Source organism: Dermacentor andersoni, chromosome 3 (assembly GCF_023375885.2).
Source record: "Dermacentor andersoni chromosome 3, qqDerAnde1_hic_scaffold, whole genome shotgun sequence".
Lineage (NCBI taxonomy): Eukaryota > Metazoa > Arthropoda > Arachnida > Ixodida > Ixodidae > Dermacentor > Dermacentor andersoni.
The window spans coordinates 70,567,553-70,579,624 of record NC_092816.1 but is presented as its reverse complement, the minus strand read 5'-3'; the positions used below and the strand labels follow the sequence as shown (position 1 = coordinate 70,579,624).

Here is a 12,072-nt window from a genome sequence, read left to right as displayed (position 1 = left end):
ATTGCTTCAACACGTTCCACAGTTGCATTTTGCTATAGTTTATCATAGGGCTAACTAAACCACAAAACAAAAGTTATTTTATCAGATTTCCTACTACTCTGCAATGCAATGTCGTACGCTACCACTCACACACAAAGAACGTACTAAATGAGACTTTTAATAACGACTGCAATGTGTCCTGTTGGTGATTTTGTTTTCTTTGGATTTCAACATGTAAGTGTACGGTTTGATTTTTCAGCCTTCATTGGGTAACACTGGCACAAATGGTGCCGAAAATCTAATCAAGAATTTAACAAAAACGAGACGTTGTGCTGCTGTTTTCTGTTTGTTTCATATACGTGCTTCGATTACTAACTCCACGTGGGAGTCGGTCATCGTTCTTCTACTCCCTCAAGGCATACGGAGGCCCCGGTGCACAGCACCCAGCAGGTACGGCTTCTTGTCGCCGGTGCACGCTTCCCGGCCGTCCTGCTCTATGTTGAGAACGGCGATTCCCGGAAGTTTTTTTTTCTTCACCAACTCGGTCTGCGGCAAAGGAGATTGCAACAACGCAGAAAGGACGACACTTGCTCCATTACAGATTAACTAAGTCTGCACCACTACACACGGGCGCGTGCACACCAGACAGCACCATACCCCAGTGGCATGCGCACAGAACCAGGTAGCACCAGACCACCATGGTGTGCGCACTGGACTGCATCAGACCTGTGTGGTGTGCACAACAAGCACCGCTATGGTGGGCACACTAGACGGCACTAAGCCACTGCGATGTGCGCGCTAGTTAACCCACAGTAGTGTGGACACTAGGCAGCACCCCACCACTGTCATGTGCGCACCAGGCAGCTCTAGACTGGGGCAGTAGACTACTACTAGACAGCACGAGAGACCCTGTGGTGCTCAACGCAAGGCAGCATCAGGCCACTGCGTTGGGGACACTAGAAATCCCCAGACCTGCCTAGTGTGCAAAAAAGGAAAGTTGTAACTGTGCAGGCGTTTACACTACAAAGCACAAACGTTTTGGTGTATTTTTCAATTGTGATTGGCAAAATGATACGATTGCATCAAGAGCGATCTTTGGGCTGCAGTACTACTTTGTGGAGTACCAAGATATGCCAAGCAAGCAACTTTGGACGGCTTAAATAAATTGAGAGTCTGACTAGCAGTCCGAGAGGGAAATCTGTGTTTCACTGTCTGACTATTCTATTGAATAAACAAGAAGAAAATGGGTTAACCGAGGGGCCGGATATTTATTGCTCATATCATAAGAAGCCAACAAACACTGACACCTAGGACAACATAGGGGAAATTACTTGTGCTTAATAAATTAAATTAAGAGACGATAAGTTAATGAAAATGAAAGTGGCTGAAAAAGCAACTTTATGCATGTGGGGAACAATCCCACGACCATCGCATTTCGCATGCGATGCTCTACCAATTGAGCTACCGCGGCGCCATTTCCCGATCTTCTTTCTTTGGTATTTATGTTTCCTAGTAGAACCCTTGGAGTGTTAGCCAGCGCCGCCACTAATCCACTTTTTTTCATTTTCATTTCCATTGATTTATCGTTTCTTTATTTCATTTATTAGGGACAAGTAATTTTCCTAATTCGTCCAAGGCGTCAGTGTTTGTTGACTTCGTATTATATGACTAATAAAAATTGGGTCCTTCGGTTAACCCCCTTTCTTGTCGTTCATTACATAACAAGGGTCTCGAATCCGGCAACATTGATGCAGATAGCATGTGTGGGTTTATTGACCGGTTGCCTTCACCCGAAAAGATCACGTTCTCGTGACGCCTGTGGCAGAAAGGGTGTTTGACGCCAAGGTCTGTGAGTGGTGGCGCTGGCTAACACTCCCAGGGTTCTACTAGGAAACAGACACCGAAGAAAGTGGTTGGGGAAACGGCGCCGCGATAGCTCAATTGGTAGACTATCGCACGCGAAATTCGAAGGTTGTGAGATTGTTCCCCACATGCGACAAGTTGTTTTTTTCAGCCACTTTCATTTCCATTAATTTATTGTCTCTTTATTTAATTTATTAGGCACAAGTAATTTCCCCTATGTTGTACTAGGTGTCAGTGTTTGTTAGGTTCTTATGATATTCTATTGAATGTGGCATAAATGAGAGCACCTGGTGTACGCCTTTGCAATTTTTAATGATATCGCGCGAGCGTCGACCGCATGGCGTGTCAGCGGTCTTCTAGCGGCGAGGCGCACTGCTGAAGAAAAAGGACAACAGAAAAATACGAACTTAAAATTGCCTTGCGCGCCCGGGCATAAAGTCGCCGATCTGGCCGTCGCTGGCGGTTAGAATGCTGCTGACACGACGCGTGCTCGAATCTGGCCAGATGTTAATTAAATGTTGCAAGCCCCACCTGCTAAACCGATAGCTGATCTCTGCTCAAACTTCGTCGCACAGACGTGCAATTTTTACACGAAGTTGAAATTTCGAGGCCACCTAAACGTTAATGACGAGTTGTGAGTGCGAAAGTAGTAATTTCCAGTTGAACGCCGCTGAGCGGTCCTTCGAGTTATGAACTCCTTGCGGGCGAGCGCGCGCGTTGAAATGCTCGGTCAACATCTTGATAGTAAAAGGCCGGCGCAGTTTGGTCTGTGACGTCATTTTATCACTCCCGACTGCCATCGAACCTAATGGGCACGCTCCCGAGCAAGGCGCGGTGATTTGACGTCACCGCTTCTATCACGTCTGGCTTGGCAAGGTGAATTTGGTCTAAGTATACTGCAAGATGCCATAAAGCAGAGCATACAGGACAGCTTGCTATCTAGGAGGCGCTGGTTTAGCCCAGTGGCTAAAACACTCCTCGGCTTCTGAGCGTGGAGTCGTAGGTTTCAGAATGACTACCACCAAGCTTTTGCTTTCAAATCGATTCCGTTCTTTTTTACTTTATTTTTTTAGCCATCACCGAGGTGAAGTTAAAACGCAGGTGAGAGCTTGCGCTGTCAAGAAACGCGCGGGTAGCGCAGGCAGGGGAACACAGGCGGAGCGAGGGTGACGCGGTGTCGCGGCGGTGCCCTCTCCCCTCAAGCAACATCTGGTGCGGCAGCAGGTGTTCCCTCCATCGAGGCACACCAGTAACGGGGGTCGCAGCCAATGGTAATTTAGGGGCCGTTCCGCTGCCACAGACGCCGGCTTTTTGGCTCAAGAGGACACTTGATTCTTTCTCATAACATGCGTAACATGTGTAACTTACAAAACATGGAGTAACATGCAGTTTCGCTCAACAATAAATCCGAACTGTGTGTACCGCCGCACCGTGCAAACGGGTTAAAGCGACGATGCAACTCAAAACATGTTGATTTCACTGCAACGGAACGGTCGCGCAGTCTCTTACGGCTACGGTCACCACCGTGCTTTTGGCGTAGCCCTGAAAGATGACTCCAGTGTTCTCTTGCATCAGAAATGAAAAAAAAAAAAACATTTGAGTGGCATCACCGCACACGACGTCTAGTTTGAATTTATCATGCGCAAAACTGACAACGAATTCAGGCAAACGTGGTACGAAGCCAAACTTCACGTGAAGTTGTACGCCTACGCGAAATTTCAGCAGAGATCAGCCAGCGGTTTATAGGAAAGCGCTCGTCACTTAAGTGCGTAAAGTGGCCGCACGTTGTAAAATTTCACCATTGGCCATTCTCGGGTATCTGCACATTTAAGTATTCTATTGTCTAAACGTGTAAAAAAAGAAATGCGAGAGAGGTCAAACAAGTGCGCGCGGTGTATATTTGAAGTTTCACGCACCTTGACCGCGACGGACGTCGGGCTTTCGAAACCGATCCATTCTTTCATGTTGTTGAAGGCAGTGTCGCATTTTGTTTTGTCGTCCATCTTCGTGGTCCATGCAGTTCTATCTTGACAAAACTGCGCGAACAGTGAAACAAAACAGCGCCTATTTTGACGCTTATTCTATTTTGAGTGCTAATTATATACCCAGCAATTAGAGGAAGCAAACCGACAACAACCTGTCGACCGCAGTGCGCAAAGAAACAATGAAGTATGAAACGTCAGTACTCATCGGGGGTCAGTAGAAATATCGTTCCTATGAAAGCACTGAGATATGAGTCGAAGCTAGTATATACTTAATTGCTTTCTGAGTGCATCCATTTAGCTGCACCACAGAGTCGGTTTTCGGAGTCAACCCATTTTTGTCATGGGCATCAGACTTCTTCTGCCTTTCGTGCTAAGCTTAAACTTGAATAGGTGCTGGAATTTCACATCTGCTTTCTTAGTAAATGCTCACACAACTCCCACTCCCGCAAATGCGGAATACACAGTGACCGCTTATGTGAGCAAGGGCCGAAAAGGAAACAAAAGCAGGCTCTAAGGAGCCTACCAGGCATTCAAGACCGATATATGCGCACCTTGAAGAGAGGAGAGTCCTCCGGAGGTTTTGACAGGTCGACGCGGTCACCAACATTCACGTTATTCGCGTCTTCGAAGACGTACTTTTTGCCGACTGTCGACACGGTTGGCACCAGCCTTGTACTCACGAACGGAGCCACCGTTAGGATGCGGTTAAGTACATCCACCTACCGAATGAAGCAGATCGAGAGGGCATCCGTGTTAACCTTTCACCGCCGTATAAGTTATGGTCCCTTTAGCTTCACAAAGTACACGAACCAGCTAAATAATTATATACCTATCCGCCATGGGGTAGCATCTTTTTACGCCTGCAAAAACCTTACCTATAATGAAAAAACGCGTGTTTCAAGTGGGGATGTACAGTTCAGAATGAGCGTTCTTTCTCGTTCTATTATTTTGCATTTATGCACACCTTCTATTATTTAGATTTTGCGTTTCCTACGCAATAAATATCCAACAAGAACACTCAGCTTGTTTTCTAAATATAACAGGTATGGCGCAGAATATCAGATTTCGTAACCACGTCTCGTCGTAGCTGGTTCCACAAAATATCTTTTTAAACAGAACGACATAAACATTTTAAATTAATTCTGGGTTCTTGCGTGCCAAAATTGATTATCTGGCGCGCCCTGGCTGGGGACTCTGGATTATATTCTGACCGCATATTGCACTTTAACGTGATTCGAATTGAACTGAATTGAATTAAATTTTATTCAGATAATACAATTCAAATGAATTTACATTATTGCACAGTACACTAGTGTTCTCGCATTCCGCCTTCTTCCCACGAACCCCCTTCCCACCCCCGCTAAATATGAGCACCAGTCAAAACGAATTACCAAATAAGCCCATGCAACGCAGATAATGTAATATGTATTTACTATGAGCCACTTTAGTAAGCTATAGGAAATAAGCCCACCATGTTTATTATTTTTTCACACTTTTGTTTCCTAACGCACAATACAAAAGAGAAAAGGCAAGTCAACATGCCATTGACAATGAAGAAAGACAAAGCCTTCCGGCGAGGATGTGGTTTGTTGTTTCACGTTTTTCCATGTTCTTTATCCGGGAAGGAAGAGAGGCTCCCACATAATACGTTGGCTTCTTGAATATCAACCGTTGTTGAGTGGCCTTAATTTTTCCTGCGCCACCTTACTAGAATGCTTTAGTGCCCTCTTATTCGTGTACCTGAGCTCTGTAACTAACATTTGCTTTCGTTTTATTTACTTTCTGTCTTTTTAGACTGCACTACCTTCGGGATCAGCCAACATTTCTTGATTTCACTATCTCCAGGACCGGCCTACGTATTTTGTTAAGTAATGCAATATTCTGATTCTGGTTTCGTGCGGACGCACTTTGAACGAGTGGATATATGTTTCATTTCGTCCTTTTATTTTTTTGATAATTACGCATTTACTCTTCCGTAACTAGCTCTACACAAACTTGGTACGTCTTTCTGGTTCCAAGTTTCATTTTGACACCTGTTTCGTTGTCCAACGTGAACTAGGAGGCCTCAGCTTGTACAGATTACGAGACGAGAGTAGTTGGATATTCGGATCCCACGAAGCTCACATCGTTCTGGACTCGCCAAACGTACGCGACAATGTACCTCTAAATAGAACAAACGATCGTGCGAAACCAACCCAACCGTTCTACCCGCGACATGGCCCCCGATTTGGGCAGCGAACAGATGACATTCGCATTGGGTATACAAGACAGTCACTGACTGTTTTGCGCCAGCCTTATCCTCTGGTATGTACCGCAAATGTGGTAGATACGCCCTGGCGCAACGCTCATCGCAATTCGAAGGCTGATTCACTAAAGAAAGAACGCATCGTAATTCACGCGCGCGCGCGCTCCACGATGCGTTCTTTTCTCGCTGCACCAGCGTTCGCATTGCGTTGACCGAGTTGTTCCGAGATTCACAACTTCATGAAGGAGATGCGCAGAACGGTCAGCATTGCAGTGACTCCAGCTCCTATTCACATTTAGAGACTCTCGCGTGATGTTCACGACATGGCCTTGTACATAGAGCTAAACAACTCTGAGCGAATTCTATTGATGCCAGAACATCATTTGAATATACTTTGAGCGTCACCACGACAACTACGACGCTTAACATTCTTGTTTTCGTTTTCTCTTTAGGAGTTTTATGGTACGACGGTAGTTGGGAACTCCGGATTATTTATGATCACGTGGGTGTCTTTGACGTCTACCAAGTGCACGCTAGACAGGCGTTTTGCATTTTGCCTCCCGTGGAAATATGGCTGTCATGGGCTGGGATAAGATAGCGCACGCTGGGGCTTAGCAGCGCAACACCAAAGCGACTACGCCACCACGGCGGGTCGCTTGGTATTGAAAGCCGACAGTCTTCGAAGAGCAGCTTTATGGTACGGACAGCGTGAAGGCGTTGGTTGCAAGGCGTTAATCAATACCATTTTCATATTATCTTCTAAAGTCCGTGCCGCTTTGGAAGCAGCATTCACTTCAGCCTGTCCTGAAACTTGAGCATCGTATCATCACGCATTGTGAAGAAGGACGTGGCAAACACGCGCAAATAATAAGAGTTTCAGGAGGGTGGAGGACTACATGCTTCGAACTCCGAATAGTAACAATCTCAGGAATCACCTAATAAAGGCAGGCTCTGGAAAGACCACCGCAGGAGGGTTTGCTAATCGTGCTTGTCTCCAGTGCGCAGTTTACCAATAGATGGAACTACACATTTGTTGGCAGGTGAGTGTCGTTGTTTAGGACAAAATATTTGAGGAGTTTTCCGGAAGGCATAAGAAATACTTGTTTTTCAAAGCAATACCAAGGGGCATCTTCATGAAGACTGCCTTTAACATAACGAACAGCCGGGGTTACTTGAATGCTGTTCTTAGTGTACGAGGCAAAGGGTTCAAATAGTCACTCATGTCTGGATTTCTTTTCAGCCGCAGTCAAGTGCTACCTAAACTAAGAATCATCGAAGATGATGTGCTCTTAGAAGAAATGTACGGTATGCCTGTAGTTTGTACTTACGATGCTCGGTTGGACCACCACTACGTTACTTAACTTATCGTAGCTTATCTTCAACATGCAGCATGCGACACACAAATACGCGCTCACCCACAGAACAATAAGCGTGAGTTAATTTCCGCAAAGCCTAGCACCATCAAGCACCGCGACTCAATCCACAAGTGCTGATTCTAGGTTGAAAACACTGCGAAACAAATTGTGCGAATGTTGAAATGAAAAATTAAACACCCGTGTGGATGGCGTTCCGCTAGATTGAATGGAGCGACGACTTTAGTTTCCTCACGCAGAGATAAATATTTAGACGCAGATGTGAAAACATCTTCGAAAGAAGGAAGTAACGGTCATCAGCAAAGTTGCGTGTCAACGCGCCCTAGTTGAACAGCATTTGTTGTGAGTATCAAGCTATCTGTTCACGCACCAAGTTTTTGTCCACAACATCCATGATGCTTCCAGATTCGTACATGCAAGGTGGATAGGCCTTTCCATGAACAGCAAAGTCGTGCGTATTTATCACAATGAAGTCAACATACCTGGATAAAAAAAAAAACGCGAATGTACAAGTACATAACACCTAGAGCCAATACACACCATGGCCTGTTTTCTGTATCAAACACGTAATCGTCGTCTGCGATAACCCATTTGTTCGAACTGGTGATTAGTTGTAGTACATATCGCGGAAGCACATTTGTTCGTTGATTTACAACGTTCAAGATGTCTTTCAGCGCATTCTGATCACGGCAAAACATTTGTGACTCTCAGCTTCCCCGCAACATTTAGTACATATTCAGTAATAAGCAAGGAGACTGTTTGATGGCTTTTTTATATGTTGTATATATGTTGTTTGTTAGATTCCAACCTTCAATTTAAACATGGCAATAAGGAATAAGAAATTAGAGCTTGTTTTGCGGTAGTTTTGTAACAAGACAATGCATTAGCGCATACCATTATATTCTCGACATCTACATAACTTTGCCTGGGAAACATAAACTACCAAATTTGAAATTCATGACAGAACGCCAATTCTGTGGATCCCTCTAAGCGACCACTCCATTATCTGCTTGCTAAGGTTGCAGAAAACAGCGTATCGATGCCAGAATTAAACCACTGAGGCAAAATTACGGATGGTTACGTGAAAACTAAAATCGGCCATCGTTTCAGTTTTACCATGACACAACTTACAGCGCACATGGCGGTTTTGTGAGTCCGATTAACAGATTCATAGGCAGTAGCTCAAGCAGAAAATTTATCAGTACCTACGTGTCTGACCAGCAATGCAGCACGTCACAGTTGCTTCATGCGTTCAGTTATTTCATGATTGTATAATTGTTGATTCTTCCACAGGCAGACTTTCTACAAAGTGTTGACACATGTCTGGCCTCACCGAATCACTTTCCGCCTACGCGTGGGCCAATACTTTTCTGAAGAATTAGCGTTAACTTACTTTTTCATCTCGGCGAAATTGTAGGTATCGATGAGCAATCTCGCAATGTGGGCAATGATCTTGTAGTCGGCCCGATCGAGCTCGCTGCGCAATGCCTGGAAGAGTCGGGAAGCAGGAATGTACGACACGCCACTGTCCAGAGTAATGTTACGACACTTCCCTGACGAATGCATTCAGATATTGGGGTAAAGATTGTAGAATAAGGCAAAATAAAGCTTTAATTGTCGTGATGAATCCAGGACCCACGGCCGCGCGCTAGGATTTTTGGTCCCTTATAACTGAATAAAACACATATTGGAAGTTCCGGGATAAGAGAAAGCTTGTAGCAACCATGTGATCGTTAAGTTCTCGTAAAAGGTCTCGGGTACAGTCTTAGTACTTGCCTCATCACAACAAAAGAGGACATCAAAATTGAAAGAAGTTCACGTCACTGTGACATAATTGAGTAGGTTGTGAAAGCATGAGAACAGACAGCACTGCAGAGACATGCGTCAACACGACATATGTAGGTCTCAAACATGAAAGAAATTGGCTTCCTTCATTCTCCTTTCCTTTTTTTCTTTAGGAGTCACATTAGAAGATATTCTTCAATGGAGCTTTTTATTGTATTCTACAATTAGGTAATGGTCGCGCATTCTGGCAAATTGTATTTTGGTATGACAGAGCAAAGCAAAGCATGCCAAGTTCTGAGAAAATGTGCTTGAAACGCCCAAAAGCAATACTTTGAGGCGCATCATTTTTTTAATCTTTGTGCCGGGACTCTCGCTTCTGAATGCGATATTAGCGCACTGAGCGTAATATTTGATAATTATAGAACATAATATTGCTTTATAAGAATTTACATGAGATGAAGTTCCCACATATGTATGCCATCAAGTGAATTTGTGTTAATTAGTCAATTGCGCTTTCCAACTTTTTGTGCAAGTAGTGTTCGCCGCTTCGTGTAGACCACCTCGTGAACATAGAACTGTGCTATATGCCACAGGAAACCTTTCAAAACTTTTGAAAGTGTTCGCTGAAACGCCCTATATATGGCCGTTTCATTGCTCACCTGGTATAATATTATTTCCTGGCTCGTTTCAGGGGAGACCCACATGAATGCGGCACCGTCAAAATCGGCGTAGGTTGAGCGTAAAGTATCCACTATCGTCTTTATACGAGGGTCCAACGCGTCCTTGAATGCGGGCGCCAGCTCGACGCGTAGGCCGCATAGCATCTTCATTTTCCCCGCTGGCTTCAGCTGCAGCCAGTCGCTGATGGTCAACGCTGTTAGTGCGAGATCATGGTTAAAAAAATTACTTGTGAAACAACTTGGGTTGACCGATTAAAGAAAAAAAAGTCGTCAGAGACGTACTGGACATTCAGCTCGTATATATCATATACAGACAGCGAACATGTGTTACACTGCTGGTTCAGTGAGCACGTGCTGGACATTCAAACGTTTATGTAGCCTAGAGGTTTATTGAAGGCGCTGTGTTGACGCTACCTATCACGGTACCCGAAAAACTCGCTGAAAGTACGACGAAATTCGTCGTAGCACACATATCTTGCACTTCGTTTTCCAGCACTACTAGAGACAGCGACACCGTCCGGTTGTGTTTACCGCGGCGGGATGTTGCGTATAAGACACGACATTCCGGAAAGCGAGGGTAGGGTAGGTTGATACTGGGTTCCTTTGCTCCGATGGTCGACGCGCATTGGCGTCGAATGCGGCATTACCGGCTGTTCTCTTTAAAGATTCCTGTATTGGCACGTTGGTGAACTGTAACAGCTGCAGCTTTAGCGCAGTGTGGCGACCCTTGAGAACTTGTCGCACCAAGCACAGGCAGAGAAGAGCCTCCCCTAAAACAGCGAAACATGCGACAGTCGACACGTGCGTCTACCACACCTTCTCAACTAAACGCCACCATCGCATTGCTCATTCTCCAAGTCCTCACAGTGACATTGGTCAACGGGGTCGTCGCACGCCTCGTAGAGCGCCGCTGGCACACCACCTACTCTGAATGCTTCGCGACTGTGCTCCACGTCCACGGGACACGCGATCACGCTAAATATCACCCCTATATAGCTCCATCCCTCCCTTCTGACCTCATTCCTTTCTCTGTCGCGGGCGAACGCTCCACCAGAACACTTCCTCCCCATGCTCTGGGGACTCCTCGTGCAAAAGATTAAGCACGTCCAGGGAATTTCCCAACCTAAAAACACCACGTGACAACGTGTTGCAAGCGACGGTCGCTCGTGCAGAGAGCACTTTGTAAAATAAGGTTGATCTCTCTCTTACTACCTGAGGCTCTCGATGAGCGTGGATTTTGTGTCTACTACAGTTCGACGCCTTTCACTCCGCGAAGCCGCCTTCGCGTAAATTCTGAAACATTTGTGCTGGAAACGAGGTGTGCGCATTCTTTCGTCAAACCTGCTCTTCCGCTGGCTTGACCGCTCGTACATAAAGATTGCGGAGAGTCCAATCGCTGGAGGTGACCTGGTTACCGCCCAGAGAAAGGCGACTATCAGTATACGCGACCGACCGTATACCAGCGGAACCGGATGCGACGTCACCATACCAGCACACCGGCACTGAGCGCAACGTGCGACATCCTCAGCTCCAATGAGCCGTCGCGATGGACGGCGCGGCACGCAAACATGCCCGCAAATCTTAACAATCTTAAGCACGGCACCTCTGTCAACGCGTCGACACTGAATGGTGGCGTACTCACGGCGACGACGAAAACGCTTCCGCCTGCAAATGCGACTACCTACCCCGTAAGGTCACCCACCTGAAGCAGGTCCGGTGCCGATTCTTTCCTTGATGATCCCCTGGGCGTCTACTTCGAGACCGTCATAGATGAAATACGAGCAGCACTCGATGCAGAGGTCAGACCTCGTAAAGGCTGGAGTGAAAGTGGCGCTCATGGTCGGATCGTAGTAGCACAGCACAAGAGGCTGGAACGACGGACTCTTTGCTGCAAGACCAACCAACATTTTTGAACACTACCGTTCAATTGATATTCGCATAAATGCCGCGCTTCACATCTACTGGGAACCACCCCCACTGAAACTGGCCGGACTTGCAAAAAAGCAGTATCACGCTATGCTGAGGCTAGTGAAGGGAGTAAGATTTAGCAGCATGCATGGGTTTTTCAGCACCATGTTACGTTCCTGATCTGACAAATAACTTTGCTGAAGCACGAGCGACGGATTTTTATATTAAAATAAAAGACATAATAATCATTAACC

At 45.8% G+C, this 12,072-nt stretch overlaps 1 protein-coding gene across 2 annotated transcripts; it reads right to left on the bottom strand.

The window, feature by feature from the left end:
• Nucleotides 1-374: 374 nt before the first annotated feature.
• LOC129380613 (endochitinase-like) lies at nucleotides 375-11,796 on the bottom strand. Of its 2 annotated transcripts, XM_055062161.2 has the most exons (7): nucleotides 11,613-11,796; nucleotides 9,890-10,104; nucleotides 8,839-8,933; nucleotides 7,816-7,927; nucleotides 4,379-4,546; nucleotides 3,759-3,878; nucleotides 375-525 (listed from the first exon to the last, which is right to left on the bottom strand). In XM_055062161.2, the coding sequence occupies exons 1-7, from the start codon at nucleotides 11,746-11,748 to the stop codon at nucleotides 391-393; spliced, it is 981 nt and encodes a 326-aa protein (XP_054918136.2). In that variant the 5' UTR covers nucleotides 11,749-11,796; the 3' UTR covers nucleotides 375-390. The 2 variants fall into 2 exon arrangements, with proteins under 2 accessions (XP_054918136.2, XP_072143296.1); XM_072287195.1 differs by lacking the exon at nucleotides 375-525 and having other exon boundaries at nucleotides 2,979-3,878.
• Nucleotides 11,797-12,072: the final 276 nt, after the last annotated feature.